General features: G+C 45.9%; 1 protein-coding gene across 1 annotated transcript in view; it reads left to right on the top strand.

The window, feature by feature from the left end:
- Positions 1-20,947, top strand: part of adissp (adipose secreted signaling protein) — a 93,700-nt gene that overhangs the window by 60,724 nt on the left and 12,029 nt on the right. Inside the window, exon 4 of the mRNA XM_073042116.1 lies at positions 13,673-13,795. Within this exon, the coding sequence (XP_072898217.1) occupies positions 13,673-13,795 (123 nt within the window). The remainder of the gene's footprint in view (positions 1-13,672; positions 13,796-20,947) is intronic.

The following is a 20,947-nucleotide window of genomic DNA, read 5'->3' as shown; positions in this document are numbered from 1 at the left end:
GTACCTTTTTCCTGCTGGTAGCAGCACGAAGAGAGCATGTCCTGGGGGGTGGGGGTCCCTGATGTTGGATACTGCTTTCCTACGATAGTGTTTCATGTAGATGTGCTCAGTGCTGGGAAGGGCTTTACCTATGATGGACTGGGCCATATCCACTACTTTTTGGAGGATTTTCCGTTCAAGGGCATTGATGTTTCCATACCAGGCTGCACTCTCCAATCCGCATCTATTGAAAGTTGTTAAAGTTTTAGAAGGCATACAAAATCTTTTGCAAACTCTGAAGGAAGGAGAAGTGCTGCCGTGCTTTCTTTGTAATCGCACAACCACCACATTCTGAGTATTGGGCTGGGGGACGGCCTGCAAGTGTTTTCAATGCCAACGTAACATAATCCTAATTTACTAATCATAACCCACAAGTCTTTTGAATGTGAGAGAAAGCCAGAACACCCAGAGGAAATCCATGTTCTTAATTGGAGGCAGTATTGGTTCAATGGGCTGAATAGCCTCTACAGAGCTAATCATCGTATTTACCTAATTAACATGGGCGCACTTGAGTATTAAATCATTGGGTTTGGGACCTTTATCAGCTGCTGAATGAATTAGAGTCTGTTCATCTTTGGAGTCTCTGCTGTTTGTTCAAGTAGTAATTGCTCCTCGGTTATCTTTATGCCTCTGCTGAAAGTGCGTTTGTCTGACTTCCGTTGCTTGGCAACAAGGGCTCTCTGTCTCTCCGCAGTAGTATTACTGTCTGAAACCCAACCTGGACCTTCCTGTCGACAACGCGGTGTCCTGATATTTTGGCCGTCTCTCCTTGTCATTCTCATTCTGTCACTCTTTCTCTTTCACTATCTCTTTTTCTCTCTCACTCTTTCTCTCTCTCTCTCATTCTCACTTTCTCTCTCTCTCACTTTCTCACTCTCTCTCACTTTCTCTCTCGCTCTCACTTTCTCTCACTCTCACTTTCTCTCACTTTGTCTCTCTCACTTTGTCACTCTCACTTTCTCTCTTTCTCATTTTCTCACTTTCTCTCTCACTCACTTCAGTCTCACTTTCTCTCTCTCACTTTCTCTTTCTCTCTCATTCTCATTTTCTCACTTTCTCACTCTCACTTTGTCCCTCTCTCTCTCTCTCTCTCTCTCTCTCTCTCTCTCTCTCCCTCTCTCCCTCTCTCCCTCTCCCTCTCCCTCTCTCTCCCTCTTCCTCTTCCCCCCTCACCTGCTCGCAACCAAGTGCAGTGGACCTTATTGTGGAGTTTGATCACCATTTCTTGCTGGGTCTGTTGGGGTAAAAAATTGATCTTCAGCCTTAGTCCATCGTATCCTTGGAGTTCAAACAAAGAATCTATGGTGTTTTGCCAGGTTTACTGAACCAGTAGTGTCATCATTACAGTTCATAACATTAAAATGAAGTTAATGCTGTCCTTCTAAAAGGAATTGTATTTGATTTGATGAAAGATGCACGAGGTTATAAATTAGTATAGGCAGGAAAGTTGGAGGGAGATATGGTCACACTGTACACTTCAGCCCATTGAGTTCACCCCCACCCCTGTCAAGCACCCATCTATTTTCCTCCCACCTCAATTCCCTCCAGATCCTCCCATTCACCTGTACACTTGGGGAATGTGAGGCTGATGCACTAACTGACCAGCCTGCATGTCTTTGGGATGTGGGAAGGCACCAGAGCAGCCAGGGGGAACCTTGAACATTTTTGACGGAGTTTTCAGAACGTCAGAGAGTGGAGTGAATTGAGTGACACTTTCAATAGGAACCAGCAGTGAGGTTGGTACCTCTGCTTCTAAACCTTTCCTATCCATGTATCAATCCAAGTGTCTTTTAGGTTGTACCCGCTTCAACCACTTCGTAACCATATAACAATTACAGCACAGAAACAGGCCGCCTCAGCCCTTCTACTCCGTGCCGAACCTCTGGCAACTCACTTCATATACCCACTGCCCTCTGTGTGAAAAGTTGCTCTTCAGTTTCCCTTTAAATGTTTCACTGCTCACCTTTCACCTTAAACTTTTGCCCTCTTGCTTTAGACCAGAAAACATAGAAGCAGAATTAGGCCATTCGGCCCATTGGGCTGCTCCGCCATCCCATCATGGCTGATGTACTATCCCTCTCAACCCCATTCTCCTGCCTTTTCCCCGTAACATTTGATGCCCTTTCTAAACTTGAACCTTTCAACACTGGGGTTGACTCCCCTACCTTGGGGAAAAGATCTGTGAAACTACCCTGTCTATGCCTCTACCCTAACACCCTTCTCATAATTTTGAAAGCTTCTCCTCTATAAGGACACCCCTCTATCTCCTTTGCTCAAGGGAAAACTGACCCAGCCTATCTGATTTGACTTAAGCCCTCCAGTCCCAACAGCATTCAGGTGAACTTTCCCAGCTTCTCCGGCCTAAACACAAGAGATTCTGCAGATGCTAGATATACAGAATAACATGCACAAAATGCTGGATGAACAGCATTTTGTCAGGCAACGTGTATGGAGAGGAATAAACGGTTGGCGTTTTGGGCTGAAAACCTTCATCAGGATTGGAAAGAAAAGGGGAAGAAGCTGGAATAAGAAGGTAAAATTAGGTGGGTGAGTAGGTATGTAGATGGGGGAATGGGGGTGGTGGGAAGCTGGGAGATGATTGGTGGAAGAGGTGAAGAGCAGAAGATGCAGGAATCTGATAGGAGAGAAGAGTGGACCATGGGAGAAACAGCAGGAAGAGAGGAACCAGAAGGAGGTGATGGACAGGTGAGGTGAAGAGGAGGTGTAAGAGGTGAGCCAGAACAGGAAATGAGAAAAGGGAGAAGTCCGATATCTCGCTTCTTACGTCTTAGAGTGAGTTATCGATGGTGCATCACAGGTGAAGCTATGGAATTCATTACCACAAGTGGATGTAGAGACCAGATCATTGGGTATATTTAAAGTGGAGGTTGATAGGTGCTTTATTAGTCAGGGCATCAAAGGTTACGGAGAGAAGGCAAGAGAATGGGATTGAGAAGGAGAATATATAAGCCATGATGGAATGATAGTACAGACTCAATGGAACGAATGGTTCAGTTCTGCTCCTATGTCTTATTGTCTAAATCACTAAGCAAGGGGACCCCTTGGGAACCCCTGGTCTAAATTTATTATCAAAGTACACACTGTATATGACAGAATTTACTACCTTGAGATTCATTTTCTCATAAGTTGAGAACTGCATCTTCCCTGTGCTAATGTTCCTGGTCCTGGTGTGCACAGAGCGCGGCAATGTGGCAGTCAGCGTCACTTAATGAAGGCAATTTAAACAGCTTACAATTTCTGTTGTTCTTGAGCTAATTTATAAATTACAGTGAACTGGGAACTGTGTGATGCCTCAGCTATTACAATGCAAATGGCATTCTGCCCAGCAGCAATGCAACAAGCCGGTTTTCTCCATCCCATCTGCGGTGTGAATCCGAATGATGGAAAAATAACGTAGATTGCTTTACCGAAGGGAAGGTGCTAATCCAAGGGCCTTTTTCATTATTTATGTTCATTTGCTTAATTGGTTTTGATATTGATTTATTATTGTCACCCGTTCCAAGTTATAATGAAACATAAACACAAGGAAGTCTGCAGATGCTGGAAATCCAAAGCAACGCAAACACACACACAAAATGCTGGAGGAACTCAGCACCCGTGGAAATGAGCACTCAGGCTCTCTTCAGGACTGGAAAGGAAGGGGGAGGGGGAGGAGGAGAGCTAGAAGGTGACAAGTGAAGCCAGGTGGGTAGGAAAGGTAAAGGGCTGGAGATGAAGGAATCTGATAGGAGAGGAGAGTGAACCACTGGAGGAAGGGAAGGAAGAGGGGGCACCGTGGGGAGGTGAGGGGAGGCAAGAGGCTAGAGTGTGGAATTGAAGAAGAGGGGAGGGGGAGGGAACATTTTTTACCAGAAGAAGTCGATACTCCTGCCATCAGGTTGGAGGCTATCCCAATGGAATCTACGTGGTTGCTCCTCCACCCTGAGGGTGGCCTCATCACGGCACAGGAAGAGATCGTGGACCGACATATTGCGACGGCAATGGGAATTAAAATGTTCAGCCACTGGCGGATGGACTGGGGGTGATTGACAGTAGAGCCCTTGGATTAGCAGAGGCATGGCTTCGCTCTCTCGGCCATGAGATCAACGTGGTTGGACCATCCAGTAATTCCTGCTCCCCTCGCCCCTCTCTCTACACACTAACCTGTTGCACCCTCCGTTAACTCATCTCACCTCCCCATTCTCCCCTCACGTGTCCTCTGCTCATCTCTATGACCTGCCCCCTTTTGTGAGACCCTCATCACTCTTTTGTGTAGGAAATTCCCTACCTACTTGTTTGACTCCCTCCCCATACATTTTGTGAGTCTCCTGCCCATTCATGTAACCATCTCTGTCAGCCCCACCCCACCCAAACCGTCACAACCACCACTCCTCTCTCTCCACCCTTGATAAGGGCCAACAGCCGTGAATGGTGAATACATCTCACACAGCCATCCTGTACCTTGGCGTTTCTGGGGCCTTACAGGCTGTTGCTGTTGCCTTGTACTTATTGACTGACTGATAGGCGTGCGGCACAGAATAGGCCCTTTTGGCCCTTCGAGTCGTGCCAACCAGCAATCCTGCGATTTAATCCTCGCCTGATCACAGGACAGTTTACAATGACCAATTAACCTACCAACCGGTACGTCTTTGGACTGTGGGAGGAAATCAGAGCACCTGGAGGAAAGCCACATGAGGAGAACGGACAAACTCCTTACAGGCAACACAGGGAGTTGAACCCGAGTCACCTGTACTATAAAGCATGGTGCGAACCTCTACGCTACCGTGCCCCCCTGAAAAAGGATCTTCCTGCCTTACAGAGGGCTGGCACTAGCCAATGTGGTTACCAGCTGAGTCCCTGGGGATCAGACCTCCTGCATCATGCGGGTGATAATGAGTGAATGATGGAGTATTAGTCTCTGGGACAGAGGTTGTTGCTAGGCAACAGAGAGGCTGGGATGTAGCATGTTGTTCGCAATATTGCTCTCGGGCGTTTAGCTCTGTGGAGAAAATCTAATCACTTACAGAAACAGAATCCTGGCCTGCAACTTAATCACTGATCAACCATTCTGTGCGCTGCCCTGGCATATTGTGTCCCAGTAGTCGCTGTCGTAAGCCACAGAGACCCTGAGAGTGTGTCCACAGCCACTGAGGAAAGTGCAGCCAGGCCAGGAGCCCGACGCCTACAAGGCAACGGCTTCTCCCGAACTTGGCAGCGTGCACCCAGGACGCTGCATCCACTCGATGGCAACAGCAAGAAGAGGGATCTGGAGCAACAAGCCATCTGCTGGAGGAGTTCAGCGGGCCGAGTAGCATCGGTAGTGACGGGGAAGAATTGATTCAAATCGAAACCCTGCGTTAGGTAGAATTAACATCATAAAGTAAAACAATGTGGAAGCAGGCCCTTTGGCCCTACTCCTCTGTGCAGACCCAGTGCTCACCTGAGCTCGTCCCATTGGCTTGTGTTTTATTTATTCATTTTACTGAGATACAGCATGGAATCCACCCAACGATCCCTCCGTTTAATGCTAGCCTAATCACGGGACGATTTATAATTACAAATTAATCTACCAACCGGTACATCTTTAGATTGTGGGAGGAAACTGGAGCACTGGGGAGAAAGAACCCTTAGAGGCAGCAGTAGGAGTTGAACCCGGGTCGCTGGTTTTGTAAAACATTGTGCTAACCACTACGCTACCATGTGCCACAATTTGATCCATATCCTTATAACTCTGTCCAATCATTGTAATAGTACCTGCCTGGAACACTTTCTCTGGCAGCCTGATACACACACCCACCACTCTCAGCGTGAAAACCCCATCCCTGGCGGCTCTTACTCTCTAGTCTTTGACCCCCCTACTCCGGGGGGAAGAGGGCTAATCTAGGGACAGTGCCGTAGTAATGTTATGTATTGCTGCTGCAAAAAAATCAAATTTCATGACGTATGTGAGTGATGATAAACCTGATTCTGATATGGGTCTCTATTGTGGACTGGGAGAGGGAAGGGGGCAGGGAGAGGGGATTCAGGGTTTGGGGAAGGGAGAGGAGAGGGAGTGGGAAGCACCAGAGAGCTGTTCTGTAATGATCAATAAACCAAGTGTTTGGAATCAAATGACCTTGCCCGGTGTCTCAGGGCTGAGTGTGTCTGCACCTGCGCCACCCCCTGCCCCTGACACTCCTTCTCTGCCACCTGTCCCACACCCCTCCCACGGTGCTCCACCCTCACCAATTCGAACATCCTTTGCACCTGCCAGATTTACAAACTTTATGTCCACTCCACATTGACAAATACAGTGCTGTACAAAAGCCTTGGGCATCCTAGCTGTATATACGTGCCTAAGACTTTTGCACGGTACTGTATGTCCCTTATAAAGAATCAGCCTCCTGTACGTCAGGGAAAAGGTAATGGACTGATGGCTCTGACCCTTCAGTCTTGGTAACGTACTTGTGAGGCAGCACGGTTGTGTTGTGGTTTACAGCACCTGCGAGCTCAGTCTGGGTTCAATTCCACCACTGTCTCGACGGAATTTCTACGTTCTCCCCGTGAATATATGGGTTTCCTCTGGGTGCTCCAGACTCTCCCATATTTTAGGAACGTACAGGTTAGGGTTAATAATTTTGGGCACCAGAAGTGTGGTGACACTTGCCCCCAGAACATCCTCAGACTGTGTTGGTCATTGATGCAAATGACACATTTCACTGTGTGTTTCAATGTTTCAATGTACACGTGGGAAGTAAATCCAGTATATCTATAATCTTTCAACCATAGTCACGTCCTTCATATAACTGGGTGAACAAAATTGTACACAACTGATTGACGTTCAGTACCTGCTGCTGTCTATAAGGAGTTTGTACATTCTCCCCATGACCACATGGGTGTCCTCTGGGTCCTCCCACATTCCAAAGACGTACGGATTGGTTGTTTGATTGGTCACATGGATGTTATTGGGTGGTGCAGGCTCATTGTGTCAGAATGGCCTATTACCATGCTTTATCTATAAATTAAATGTAATTAAATATACAAAATGTGGCGTCACTGCCTTCTCGTACAACTGTAACATCACATCCCAACTCCTGGACTCGACACCCTGACTGATGAAGCCAAGCATGCCAAGTGATCTTCTTGACCACACTGTCTGCCTGTGTACCGGCTTTGGAGGCAGTTCAGACATCGGGTTGAAATCTGTAAGAAAACCGATTGAAAATCGTAGGGAGCTATTGGAAATCTGAAATGCCAGCAGAAAATCTTGAAAGCAGTTCAGGCATCATCTGCAGAAAGAGAAACAGTTGACAGTGCAACTTGGAGATGTCAGATTCCTGGCATGAATTGAAGGGTGCATCTACATTCTCTGATATTTACTGGGATGAGAGGTGATCTCACTGAATCATGTAAGTTTACCCAGCGTCAGTTGATAGGAATCTAGACGCTAAGCGGATGATTTCCCCGATCGAGGAAGAGGGGAGGGGGGAGGGAAATGTTTTACTGGAAGAAGAAATCGATATTCATGCCACCAGGTTGGGCGCTGCCCGGATGGAATATAAAGTGTTGCTTCTCCACCCAAAGGGTGGCTTCATCATGGCACAAGAGAAGCCCATGGACAGACGTCGGAATGGGAATTAAAAGGTTTGGCCACTGAGTAGCATTCTATCCCGATGCCTCACAGCTTTGTATGAGTGTTCATGCAAGACAGCATGAAACTGCAGAGCTGACGACACGTCCTAGTCCCATCATGCTGAGCAGCCTCTCCAGCACTGATGCTGTTTACACTTCCCACTGCCTCAGGAAAGCAGCCAATTTAAAACAATAATCCCACCCACCCTGCTTGTTCTCCCTTCTCCCACTTCCCGCCGGGCAAAAGATGCAAACACTTGACAGCACATACCATCAGGCCCAAGGATCACTTCTTTTACACCAGTGGTTCCCATCCTGGGGTCCGTTGCTTAATGGTATTGGTATGGCATGATAAAAGCTGGAAACCCCTGGAAACCGTTGCTGTCTGCCTCTTGAAAGGATATCTCATCTGCTAAAAACCGATTCTTGATCCCCTAATAATGTACAGTACTTTGCCATGGTCTTTGTATTTATCTGTCTGCCTGCACTGCACTTTCCCTGTAGCTGTAGCTCTATGTAGAGTCATAGAGGAGTACAGCATATTTGCAGGCCCTTCAGCCCATCTACTTGATGCCAAACCAATTAACCTGCCTACTCCCATCGACCTTCACTGGGACTTTGCCCCAAACATCCATGTACTCATCCAAAATGATATTAAACATTGAAATCGAGCTCAAATGCACCACTTGGACTGACAGCTTGTTCCACACTCTCACAACTCTCTGAATAGAGATGCTTCCCCTTGTGTTCCTCTTAAACTTTTCACCTTTCACCCTTAACCCAGGACATCTGGTTGTAGTTCCACCCAATCTCAGTGGAAAAGGCCTGCTTGCAATTACCCTGTCTACACCCATCACAGTTTTATATAGCTCTATCAAATCTCCTCTCAATCTTCACCGTTCTGAAGAACAGAGTCCTCATCTGTTCGATCTTCCATGTAACTTAGGGCCTGCATACCTGTCAACATCCTTGTAAATTTTCTCTGTACTCTTTCAAACCTTGTTTACATCCTTCCAGTAGGTAGCTGACTAAAACTGTGCACATTACTCCGAATTAGGCCTCACCAATGTCTTAATATAACGTCCCATCTCCTGCACTCAGCACTTTAACTTATGAAGGCCAATATGCCTAAAGCTTTATTTACAACATTGTCAACCTCCCTACCTCAGTGTACTTATTCATGGAATGACCTGTCTGGATGGCACACAAAAAAAAAGCTTTTCACTGTACTTCATTTGACAATAATAAGACAATACCAAAACAAAGATTTCTTTATTTATTTAGTGATACAACGAGAAGTAGGCCTTTCTGGCCCTTTGAGACACACCATCCTAAAAATCGCCAACTACCTTGATTAGCCCTAACCTAATCGGGGACAATTTTTACAATGACCATTCAACCTAGTTCAACGTCTTTGAACAACGGGAGAAACCAGAAGCATTTGAGGAAAACCCATGCATTCCACGAGGGGGGACATACAGAGACTCCTTACAGAACAGTGCTGGAATTGCACTCAGGCGTACCAAGCTGTAATGGCGTTACACTAACCGCTACCCTACCATGGCGCCCCTCTTGTGCGATACACACAAAATGCTGGAGGAACTCAGCAAGTCAGGCAGGATCTATGGAAGAACTCGGGTTGAAGGGGCCACACCTCGTTTTACATCTGAATTGCTCCAGCCTGATAGCGTAAGCATCAATTTCTCCAACTTCTGGTAATATCCCCCTCCCCCCAACTTCTCTTTTTCCATCCCTTTTTTATGGCTTCACTCTTGTGACTTCTCCTCACCTGCCAATCATCTCTCTCCTTTTTTCCTCCAATGGTCCACTCTCCTCACCTAACGGGTTCATTCTTCTTCAGTCTTTTTTTTGCCTATCCACTCACAGCTTCTTAGTTCATATGCTACCCAACTTCCCCCTCATCTGGTTTCACCTATCACCTGCCAGCTTGTACTCTTTTCCCTCTCCCAACACCTTATTCTGGGGTCTGCCGTCTTCCTTTCCAGTTCTGATGTAGGGTCTCAACCTGAAACTTTGAATGGGTGCTGCCTGACCTGCTGAGTTCCTCCAGCATTTTGTGTGTGCTGCTCAACATTTATTTATTGGGATATAGCACAGAGTTGGCCTTCCAGCCCTTCGAGCCATGTCACCCAGGAAACCCCGACTTAACCTTAGCCTAATCATGGGAGAATTTACAGTGGCCAGTTAACCTACCAACCGGTACGTCCTTGGAGTGTCGGAGGAAACATGGTCAAGGGGAGAACGTACAAACTCCTTGCAACACTCACAAAATGTTGGAGGAACTCAGCAGGTCAGCCAGCATCTATGGAAATGAATAAACAGTCAAAGTTTTGGGCTGAGACCCTTTTTGAACCCACTGCAGTTTCAGCACATCCATTCTAATATAAGGGACCCAAAACTGCTCACAGTACTCCATGTGATACCTCCCCAGTGCTTTATAAAGCCTCAACATTGCATCCTTGCTTTTGTATTCTAGTACTTTTGAAATGAAAGCTAACTTTTCTGTTTGCCTTCTGTTGGTTTTTAAAAGCTTCCCAGTCTTCTCGTTTCCAGCTAATCTTTGCAACTAATATGCTTTGGCTTTTATGTTGGCTTTGACTTCTCTTGTTTGCCGTGGTTATCTCATTTTTCCTTTAGAATATTTCTTCCTCTTTGGGATGTACATGTCCAGTACCTTCCGAATCGCTTCCAGAAATTCCAGCCATTGCAGCTCTGCCATCATCCCTGCCAGTGTTCTTTTCCAATCAATTTTGACCAGCTCCTCTCTAATGCCTCTGTAATACACTTTACTCCACTGTAATACTGATACATGTAACTTTAGCTTCTCCTTCTCAAATTTCAGGATGAATTTGATCATATTATGATCACTTGCCCCTCAGGGTTCTTGTACCTTTTACCTTAGGTCTCTAGTCAATTCTGGTCCATTGCACAACACCCGATCCAGAATTGCTGATCTTCTAGTGGGCTCAACCATGAGCTGCTCTAAAAAGCCATCTTGTAGGCACTCTAGAAATTCCCCCTCCTGTAACCCAGCACCAACCTGATTTTCATAATTCACCTGCATATTGAAGTCCCCCCCCCCCCCCATAACGATTGTAACATATCCCTTTTGGCATGCATTTTCTATCTCCCGTTGCAATTTGTAGGCCGCATCTTACAGATATACCAAAAGAACTCCACAAATCTCTGGTGAGACCGCACAGAGTATTGTGTTCAATTCTGGTCACCTCATTATAGAAAGGATGTGGAAGCTATGGAGAGGATGCAGAGGAGATTTACCAGGATGTTGCCTGGATTGGAGAACAAGTCCTATGAAGCAAAGTTAGCAGAGCTGGGACTTTTCTCTTTGGAGCATAGAAGAATGAGAGGGGACTTGATAGAGGTCTACAAGATTATGAGAGGCATAGATAGGGTGGATAGTCAGTACCTGTTTCCCAAGGCACCAATAGCAAACACCAGAGGGCATAGGTACAAAATTAAGGGAGGGAAGTTTAGGGGAGACATCAGGGGTAAGTTTTTTTTACACAGAGGATTGTGAGTGCCTGGAATGACTTGCCAGGGATGGTGATGGAGGCTAAAACATTAGGGGTATTTAAGAGCCTCTTGGACAGGCACATGGATGAAAGAAAAATGGAGGGTTATGGTGTAGTGTGGGTTTAGTACTTTTTTTTAAGGATTATATGGGTCGGCACAACATGGAGGGCTGAAGGGCCTGTACTGTGCTGTAGTGTTCCATGGTTCTATATATGTATTTGTATACAACTCCCATCTGGGTCTTGTTACCCTTGCCATTCCTTAGCTCTTTCCACAATGATTCAACCCCTTCCAGAACCTGTGTCACCTCTTTCTAATGATTTGATTTCATTTTTTACCAACAGAGCAAAGCCTCTGCTTTCTTGATACAATGTGTATCCTTGGACATTAAGCTCCCAGCAATAATCTTTCAGCTATGATTCTGTGATGCCTACAGCATAATACTTCCCAATCTGCAACTGTGCTGCAAGTTCATCCAGCTTGTTCAGATACAACACCTCCCATCCTGTGTTCACCCTTTTCAATTTTGTCACAACGTGCTCAAACTGTTGATTCCCAACTTTGAGGTCTTACCAACATCTGTCTCCACAACTTCTCCACTAACTGTTCTGGGTCTCTGGTTCCCATTCCACTCCAGTTCAGGTACAAGTCGTCTCTTCTGTACAGGTCCCACCTTCCCTGGAAGAAGAGCCCAATGATCCAAATATCTTATGCCCTCCCTCCAACAACAACTCCTTAGCCACGTATTAAACTGTATACTCTTCCTAGTTTTGGCTTCACAAGCACATGGCATGGGTTACAATCCTGAGATCACAACCCTGCTGGTCCTCCCCTTTAACTTAAGCATCTAACTCCCTGAACTCCCTATGCAGAACCTCATCACTCGTCCTACCCCATGTCATTGGATCTACATCGACTACGACTTCTGGCTGTTGGCCCCCCCCCCCCCCACATGAGAACGCTGAGAACTCGACATGAGATATCCCGGACACTGGCACCTAAGAGGCAACATCGCATCCAGGAATCTTGTTCTCACCCACAGAACCTCCAGTCTGTTCCCCTAACACCACAGTGTGCCTCTTCTTCCCCCTTCTCCTCTGAGTCACAGAGGCAGACTCAGTGCCTGAGACCTGACCACTGTGACTTTCCTCTGTTAGCTCGCCTTTACCCCCTGAAAATATCCAAATTGATATAGCTGTTGTTGAGGGGGATGGCCACAGGGGTACTCTGCATTGGCTCCTCAACCCCTTTCCCCTTCCTGACTCAAGCAGTTTCCTGTGTCCTGAACTTTGGGTTTAAGTTCCTCTTTATATTGGATTAGATTAGAATAAATTTTATTGTCATTGTGCCGAGTACAGATACAAAGCCAATGAAACGCAGTTAGCATCTAACCAGAAATGCAAAATAATAGTGTTATTTACAAAATAACTGTGAATAAAAAGTAAGTGCTACAGCATACAAATATAAAAGTACTGAGACAGTACAATATGAGTGCAATACTGATGTGAGGTTCAGCAGGGTTACAGCCTCAGGGAAGAAGCTCTTCCTGTGCCTGCTGGTGCGGGAGCGGAGGCTCCTGTAGCGCCTACCAGATGGGAGAGAGTAAAAAGTCCATGTTTAGGGTGAGATGCATCCTTGATAATGCTCTTCGCCCTGCCCAGGCAACATTTATGGTAGATGTGCACAATGGTGGGCAATTGGGTGCCGATAATCCGCTGGGCAGTTTTTGCCACACGCTGGAGTGCTTTGCGGTCCGATACGGGGCAATTGCCATACCACACTGAGATGCAGTTGGTGAGTATGCTCTCAATGGTACAGCGGTAAAAGTCCGTCAGTATCCTGGGACAGAGGTGAGCTTTCTTGATGCTCCGCAGGAAATAAAGGCGCTGTTGCGCCTTTTTGATCAGGATGTCCCATCTATCACCCCTTCAGCCTCCCAAGTGATCGGGAGTTCATCCAGTTGCAGCTCCAATTCCTTAACACAGTTTGTTAGAAGCTCCAGCTGGATGCACTTGCAGCTGTGACATTGGAGGTCTCCCTGCCTCCCCACATCCCGCAAGAGCAGCATTCCACTGTCCCGCTTGTCATCTCTGCCCAGAAGGAAAAAAAACTTTATCTTTTCTTTCCCTGAGTGAAGTCTCTCCTTGCTGAAGCCTTGAAGAGCTTAAGCCCTAAGGTCACCGTTCTATGTCCACTCAGACGACAGCCACTGTGATGATGGCCACTGTTGTCCATTAATTAGCTCTTAGTAATTAGTCCCAAACACCAATTGGCCGCTGGTCAGAGCTCTGCGGCGCTGCCGCGGACTTCGCCGGCCTTTTATCCGAGTTTTAAATGGTCAAATAGTCAAGTGATGGGCTCTGTTTCTAATGGTCTTAAAGGCTGTACCAGTGCAAGGTATTGTCGCAGAGATTCGATGTCGCCAGGTGCCGTGAACAGTAACAGCCTCTTGTCCACCCCGATGCAGGTCACCGATTGAAGTGTGAGTACAGTGCACACAAGGAAGGCGTGATCAAGGAGGAAATGATGATCGCCAGCGAGATCAAGGACAACGCCTCGGTGAAGGTGACGTTGCAGGCCAGAGTGCTGGGTAAGTCTGCTTTTGAGGGCGGGAGGAGGGAAGTACTCTTGCTCCTCCCTGAATTTGGACCTCCTGGGCATCACTTGGTGCACTTTTTTGTTTGAAGTGAGTTCTCCAGCTGTGAAAGGAGAATTTAGCATTGATTAACAACACACACTAAATGCTGGAGGAGCTCTGCAAGACGTTGGGCCCGAAACATTGACCGTTTTTTCCAGCCACAGATGCTGCCCGACTTGCTAAGCTCCTCTGCTGGTTTGCATCAAGTGAACTGACGTATGTCATGAAACTTGTTGTTTTGCAGCAGCAGTACATTGCTGTACATAAACATTACCGCAGATTGCAACTAATTTTTTTTTAAATAGCGGAAGAAGATGAAGGTAATGTTCATGGGTTCATGGACCATTCAGAAATAGGACGGCAGATGGGAAGATGCTGTTCAGGCTCACGTGCCCTCCCCCATGATGGGAGTAATGAAAAGGAGGCATGTCCTGGATGGTGAGGGTCCTTCATGATGAATGCCACCTTCCTAAGACCCGTCGTAAAGTGGGAGACCCGCTACTTCGAGCACCTCCGCTCCATCTGCCAAGAGCAGAACCTCCTGGTGGCCAAAAATTTTAATTCCCATTCCGTTTCCTGTTTTGGCCTCAGGGTGGAGGAGCAACATCCTGTATTCTGTCTGGGTAGCCTCCAACCTGATGGCAAACATATCGATTTCTCCTTCTAGTAAAAAAAAATTCCCTCCCCCTCCACTCTTCGTCTATTCCCCACTTCTGCCTCTGGCCTCTTCTCACCTACCTATCACCTCCCCCCAGGTCCCATGGTCTCATGGTCCACTCTCCTCTCCTATCAGATTCCTCCTCCAGCCCTTTACTATTCCTCCCCGTCTGGCTTCTCATCATTTTCTACCTATCCTTCTCCCACTTGCCTCGAAACGCTGACTATTTATTCATTTCCACAGATGCCCCCTGACTTGCTGCCTTCCTCCAGCATTTTGTGCATGTTGTTTTCTGACTTAGACTGGGTTGCAAATGGCTGTTGTAAGATCTGAATTAGATGCTTGCAAGGATGCCATGGTAACCTCATAATTAGAGTCAGAATCAGATTTAATATCACTGGCATGTGTCGTGGAATTTGATAACTTTGTGACAGCAATACAATGAAATACGTAAGTAAATATGGAGAAAAAGCCTGAGTTACATTAACTATCTGTCTATTAAATAGTTAAGTTAAAAGAAGTAATGCAAAAATATCAGAAATAAAATGTAGTGAGGTAGTGTTCACACGATCAAAGTCCATTTAGGAATTGGATGGCAGAGGGGAAGAAGCTGTTCCTGAATCACTGAGTGTGTGCCTTCAGGCTTCCGTACCTCCTCCCTGACAGTAACAGTAAGAAGAGGGCCTGTTCTGGGTGGTGGGGATCCATAATGATGATGCTACCTTCCTAAGGCACCGCTCCTTGAAGATGTCTTGGATACTACAGAGGCTGGTACCCATGATGCAGCTGACTAATTTTACAGGTTTCTGCAGCTTACTTCAATCTTATACAGTAGCCCCCCATATCAGACGATGATGCCCCCAGTCAGAATGCTTTCCATGCTACCTCTGTAGAAGTTTGAATGTTTCAGTTGACAAACCAAATCTCCTCAAGCTCCTAATGAAATACAGCCACCATCTTCCTTTTTTATAGCCTCATCAATATGTTGGGTCCAGGTTAGGTCCTCAGAGATAGTGACACCCAGGAACTGGATATTGCTCAATCTCTCCATAATCATGAAACCATAATTGGATGCTATTACAATGTGGGGTGTTCTGGAGTTTCGAGTTCCATTCCTGTGCCGTGTCTAAGGAGTTTGTATGTTCTCCCCATGAACTATGTAGGTTTCCTCCTTCAGTCCAAAGACATACCGGTTAGTCGGTTAACTGGTCACCATAAATGATTAGGCTAGTGTTAAATAGGCGGGTTGTGGGGCGGGGGTGCTGCTTGTTGGGCTGAAAAGGCCTGAGTGCTCTGTATCTCTAAATAAGTAAATAAAATAAAATCCCAAGTTTCAATTACAAAGGGGCAAGTGTTGCACTGTTTGCACTCCTCGAGTGATACTGTTCCATCCCCACATAACCCATGTGATTTACAGATCTGTTTCCACTTGCCAGTGGCTGCGGTGCTGTCCTGCAGAATGTAGAGTGTAGCTGTTCTTGCACCACCTTATTCTAACCCATCTATGCACCATTTTTCATACTTTGTGACAGAACTACTGGAGTTCAGAAGGCTGTGGATGCCAGGTCATTGGGTATATTAACAGCAGAGGTTGATAGGCTTTTAATCAGTAAGGGAGAAGGTAGGAGAATGGGTTTGAGAGGGATAATAAGCCAGCCATGATCGAATGGACTCCACCATGGACGATCCCAAGCTCAGCTGCAAAAGGAGGAGGGTTGGGCGTGGGCCGAGCAGCCCCATCCCGTAAAAACCCAGAGCTATAGAAATGTTATTGGAAGCTCCGAAGACCTTTGGCTCAGGATAGAGGATTCTGGCTTTTCGGCAAGCTGTGGCACCTGCATATCACCCCCCCCCCCCACCCCAATCAGGGTCACGTGAAGCCATGGGAGCAGGTGGTGGATGGTCGTACGAGCAGCTGGTGCTTGTCACAAGTCCTGATTATGCGACCACTGACGCCAGGCAGACTATCTGTGATGGTTATTAATAACGCTGGGGGGTCACCCGTCTTGTAAAGACGCTGCCCAGAAGAAGGCAACGGCAAACCACTTCTGTAGAAAAAATTGCCAAGAACAATTTGACCGTGATCGCCCACATCATACGACCCAGCGCATAGTGACGATGACTGCTACCACAACGCAACATATTTCACAACGTGTACCGGTGATACTAAACCTGCTTCTGAAGCTGGCCTTTCAGCCCAACACGTCTGTGCCAACCAGGATGCCCTTCCAAATTTTCCCATGTTTGGCCCATAACTTCTTAACATTTCCTATCCACGTTCTTACCCAAATGTCCTTTACATGCTGTTACGTAAAAGTCATGGCCTTCGTCTGGGTGCGCCAGTTTCTTCCCACATTCCCGAGATATACCGGTTAGTAGGTGAATTGGTCACTGTAGGTTGTCCTGAGATTAGGCTGGGGTTAGCTTGCTGGGCAATGTGGCTCATTGGGCGGGAAGGGCCTGTTCATCGCTCTATCTCCAAATAATATAAAATTACTGTATCTGCCTCAACCACTTCCTGTGGCAGCTCAATCCACATTGCGTGAAGTTGCCTCTCACCTTACTCTGATGCCCTCGAGTTTTTGATTCCCTTTCCCTGAGATCATGACTGTGTGTGTGTGTTTTCCCTATGTGATTTTATTCACCTCTGTAAGATCAGCCCTCCATCTCCTTCACTCCAAAGAATAAAGACCAACTCGGGTCCTCAAGCCCTGGCAACATGGAAATAATTTGGAAAATGTGAAGCTTGGGTTGGTTGGCTTGAGTTGTTCTCTGATCTCAGCAATTTACTTGCAAACATTTCATCGCCATATAAGGAGACATCGTTAATTGTGATGGTCGCTACCCATAAAGATCGAGAGGGGCACAAATGCAACTGTGCATCAGTAAAAGTCTTGGCGCAAATGAACAGTCGGCATGCAAGAGAATTCACATTTCTGCGAACCATTCTGTAAACAGACAAGTAGACTTCAATCCCGTTTATGAGCCAATGCAGGCAAACTTCCAATCAACATGTGAAGTTCACCACACAACCAATCAGCTACGAGATTTCCTCCCCACATCACAACTGAGTTTTCAGAAATGATGACCAATCAGCTGATTGTTAAGGCCAAGATTTCAGAGGACACACCACTATTAGCAGTGAACTAATGATGTCTCCTTGTATGGTGATGAAACATTTGCAAGTAAATTGCCAAGATTGGAGAACAACTCAACCCAACCATCCCTGTAAATCTTTTTTGTCTTCTTTCCAGCTTAATGCTATGTTTCTAGCAGCAGATTAACCAAAACCTTGGGTTCTTTGGTTTTATGGTGCCGGAGAGCCAAAGGTTTAGAGTGGGATTTTCAAAAGACCTAGATGACTGCAGCCACATATTTAATTGGAGGAAAATCTGGAATTTGTAAGAAGCTAGGAGAGTCTTCCAGAAGAGTAGGGATCCCAGGGCCTGGAAGAGGTGATCGATGGAAGAAAGGGCAAAATTATATTAGAAGTTGGAAAATATGAGAATTTTAAAATCGAGCTGTTGGATTGGAAATGCTCGCAGTTGGAATGAGTTAGGAGATCGGGCATGTTCAGAAAAAGATTTGGATGGGCTTGAGTGTTTGAGAGGGTAAAAAGCCCCAGGTGAATGTCTCAGACAAAGGGGAATGTTGGAGACAGGAGACAGGGTTGTCAGGCAGGGGTGAGGAGTATAAGAGGAAGGGGAATACTAGAGATTCTTCAGGTAGTTTGAACCTGAAACGTCAATCCTCTGTGTCCCATTCCCATCAGAAAGGAGACTACATAACATCCACGCTAGGACTACCAGACTCGAAAAGTTACTTTCCCCAAGCAGTAAGGCTGATCAACACCTCCACCCACTAATCCACCCCATTACACCTCCACCACTACTAGTATATCATTTCCTGGCACAGCCACCTTATATACAGACACTCCTGACCTAGCGTCACTTTACGGACATACAGTCTATCTACCTATATTAGCTATATTATGTATTCATATTTATTGAGTTTTTTATTCTTGTGCTCTTTTTCTTATTGTGATTTTTTTGCTGCATTAGATCTGGAGTAACAATTATTTCATTCTCCTTTACTTTTGTGTACTGGAAATGACATTAAACAATCTTGAATTGTGAAGGCACCTTTATATCAGTGACCTGCAGAGAGACAGAGGCTTGACTGCACCATAATCAAATGCAGGCTTCTCTCAAATTGTTCTTTAATATGACCATAAGACATAGGAGCAGAATTAAGCCATTTGTAACAATTATTTTGTTCTCCTTTACCCTTGTGTACTGGAAATGACATTAAACAATTCTGAATCTGTGGGAGGCAAGTACAGAAATTGCCAGGGCTCCAGCAGAGATACGTAAGTCATCCTTGGCGACAGTCAAGTTTATTGTCATTTAACTATATATACACATGTATACTGTCAAATGAGACAACATTTCTCCAAACCAAGCTGTAAAGCACACTGGGACAAATAACACACAATAACTTATGAAAGTCAGGGTGAAATGTACAGATACAGTACATTACACATAAATAAACAAAAGTGCATAAATTAAATATTGTAAAATATAGAACAGTTTAACCAGTGACACTTTGAATTCAATGTGACAGGGAGTTCAGAAGCCTAATTTGGATCTGGAATAACAATTATTGAATTCTCCTTTACAATTGTATAATTGAAATGACATTAAACATTAAATATTAAACACTATAGGGGTCTGACTCGGAATATTAACAATTCCTTCCCCCCTCCCCCACCCCAATAGATCATCCAGCAGGTTGTTCAGTGTCCCAGAACCCTGGTTAAAGTAGGTCCAGTAACTTTGCTGGACTAGTAATCTCTCATGTTGGCCCCACCATGGAAGTTGCTGTGTTTATCTGGTTACTAGTGGGCTGACCAAATACAGAGGCATCTTTTCACTCCATTCTGTCTCATAAACGCAAGACTCTAACCTACAGGATCAGCTCCAGATACATGACTCGAGTTACGAAGGAGCCTGCAGTCTAGCCAAGGGGCACTTGTAACAGGTGCCAAATGTGCTTTCGTTGTCACTGACTCGATCACATAACAAAATCTCATTTACGGAAATTGGTTTCCATAATACTCTGCCGACCACATCCGTATTCCAACCTAATTGTCTCCATTGGCAAGCTGACTTCATTATTCTTCCATTATTACTAATTCCTTGGATTTGATTCAGATTTTGACTTACTTATCACATGCAGATCAAAGCCTACAGTGTAATGTGTCGATTGTGTTAACAACCAACACACCCGAGGATGTGGTAGGGACGGGCCACAAGTATCGGCAAACATTCCGGCACCATCACAGCATTCCCACTGTGTCCGGCAGAGCAACAAAAAACAATGCACCAAGCAACAAAAGCGAAAAAAAAAGCCCTATTCTTCCCTCCCTCTCACCCATCTGCACCCAGGGCAGGCTGTCTTCGTCCTCCAGCCTCCACAGACACTGGATTCACAGCCACTGGCCCCAGCTCCCCCAGTGGACTCGCAGAGATTCACAGACTGCACAGTCTCTGGCCATCAGGCATTGGCTTCTGAGCTTCCAATCAACCTTCAGGCTCCGATCTAGACTTCTGATTGACCTCCAGCTCGGCTTTAAAGGAAAGAGCAGCCGCACTCCTTGTGCTGCTAAGGAGTTGAAACTTTTTTTCTTTAACTATAATTTGACCTATCCAGATTTGCCACATGCCTCCCTATGATGACAAGTTACATCCGCATACCATTAACGTCTGTCTTCCATGGAAGTCAGGCCATGGTGTGCCGTAGGGATGGCTGCTGCACCCCCTACTGTTTGTTGTCTGTGTTAACAATTTGGATGATAATGTAATTGGTGTGGAGGACGGTGAAGAAGGTATTGAAGCTTATAAGACCATGAGGGGCATAGATAAAGTGTATGGTAGCAGTCTTTTTCCCAGGTAGGGGAGTCCAAAATTAGGGGGCATCAATTAGGGTGAAATGAGAAAGATTGTGCTGAAGAAACAGAGAGTCTGCAGAGAGATATAGATAGGTTAAGTGAGTGGGCAAGGGTCTGGCAGATGGAAAATGCGAAGTCATCCGCTTTGGAAAGAAAAATGGAAGAGCAGATAATTATTTAAATGGTAAAAAATTGCAGCATGCTGCTGTGCAGAGGGACTTGGAAGTGCTTGTGCATGAATCACAAAAGGAATAGGGTCTCACAGGAAGGGTGAAGTAGCCAGAATGAGAAGGTAGGGGTAGGGAAAGGAGTACAAGCTCCAAGATGACTGGTGAAGCCAGGTGAGGGTGTGTGGTATGTGGTGGGGGGGGGGGGAGTGAAGTGAGAAGCTGAGAAGTGATAAGTGGAAAATTCAAAGTGTGGAAAAGAAGTCCAGTAGGAGAGGAGGGGGACAGGGGGAGCTGATAGACAGGTATTTTTTTTTTGTGTGGAGATT

The sequence above is a fragment of the Hemitrygon akajei genome, chromosome 4 (assembly GCF_048418815.1).
Source record: "Hemitrygon akajei chromosome 4, sHemAka1.3, whole genome shotgun sequence".
Classification (NCBI taxonomy): Eukaryota; Metazoa; Chordata; class Chondrichthyes; order Myliobatiformes; family Dasyatidae; genus Hemitrygon; species Hemitrygon akajei.
Note: the sequence above shows the minus strand (reverse complement) of the source record. Positions and strands in the feature narration are given on the sequence as shown.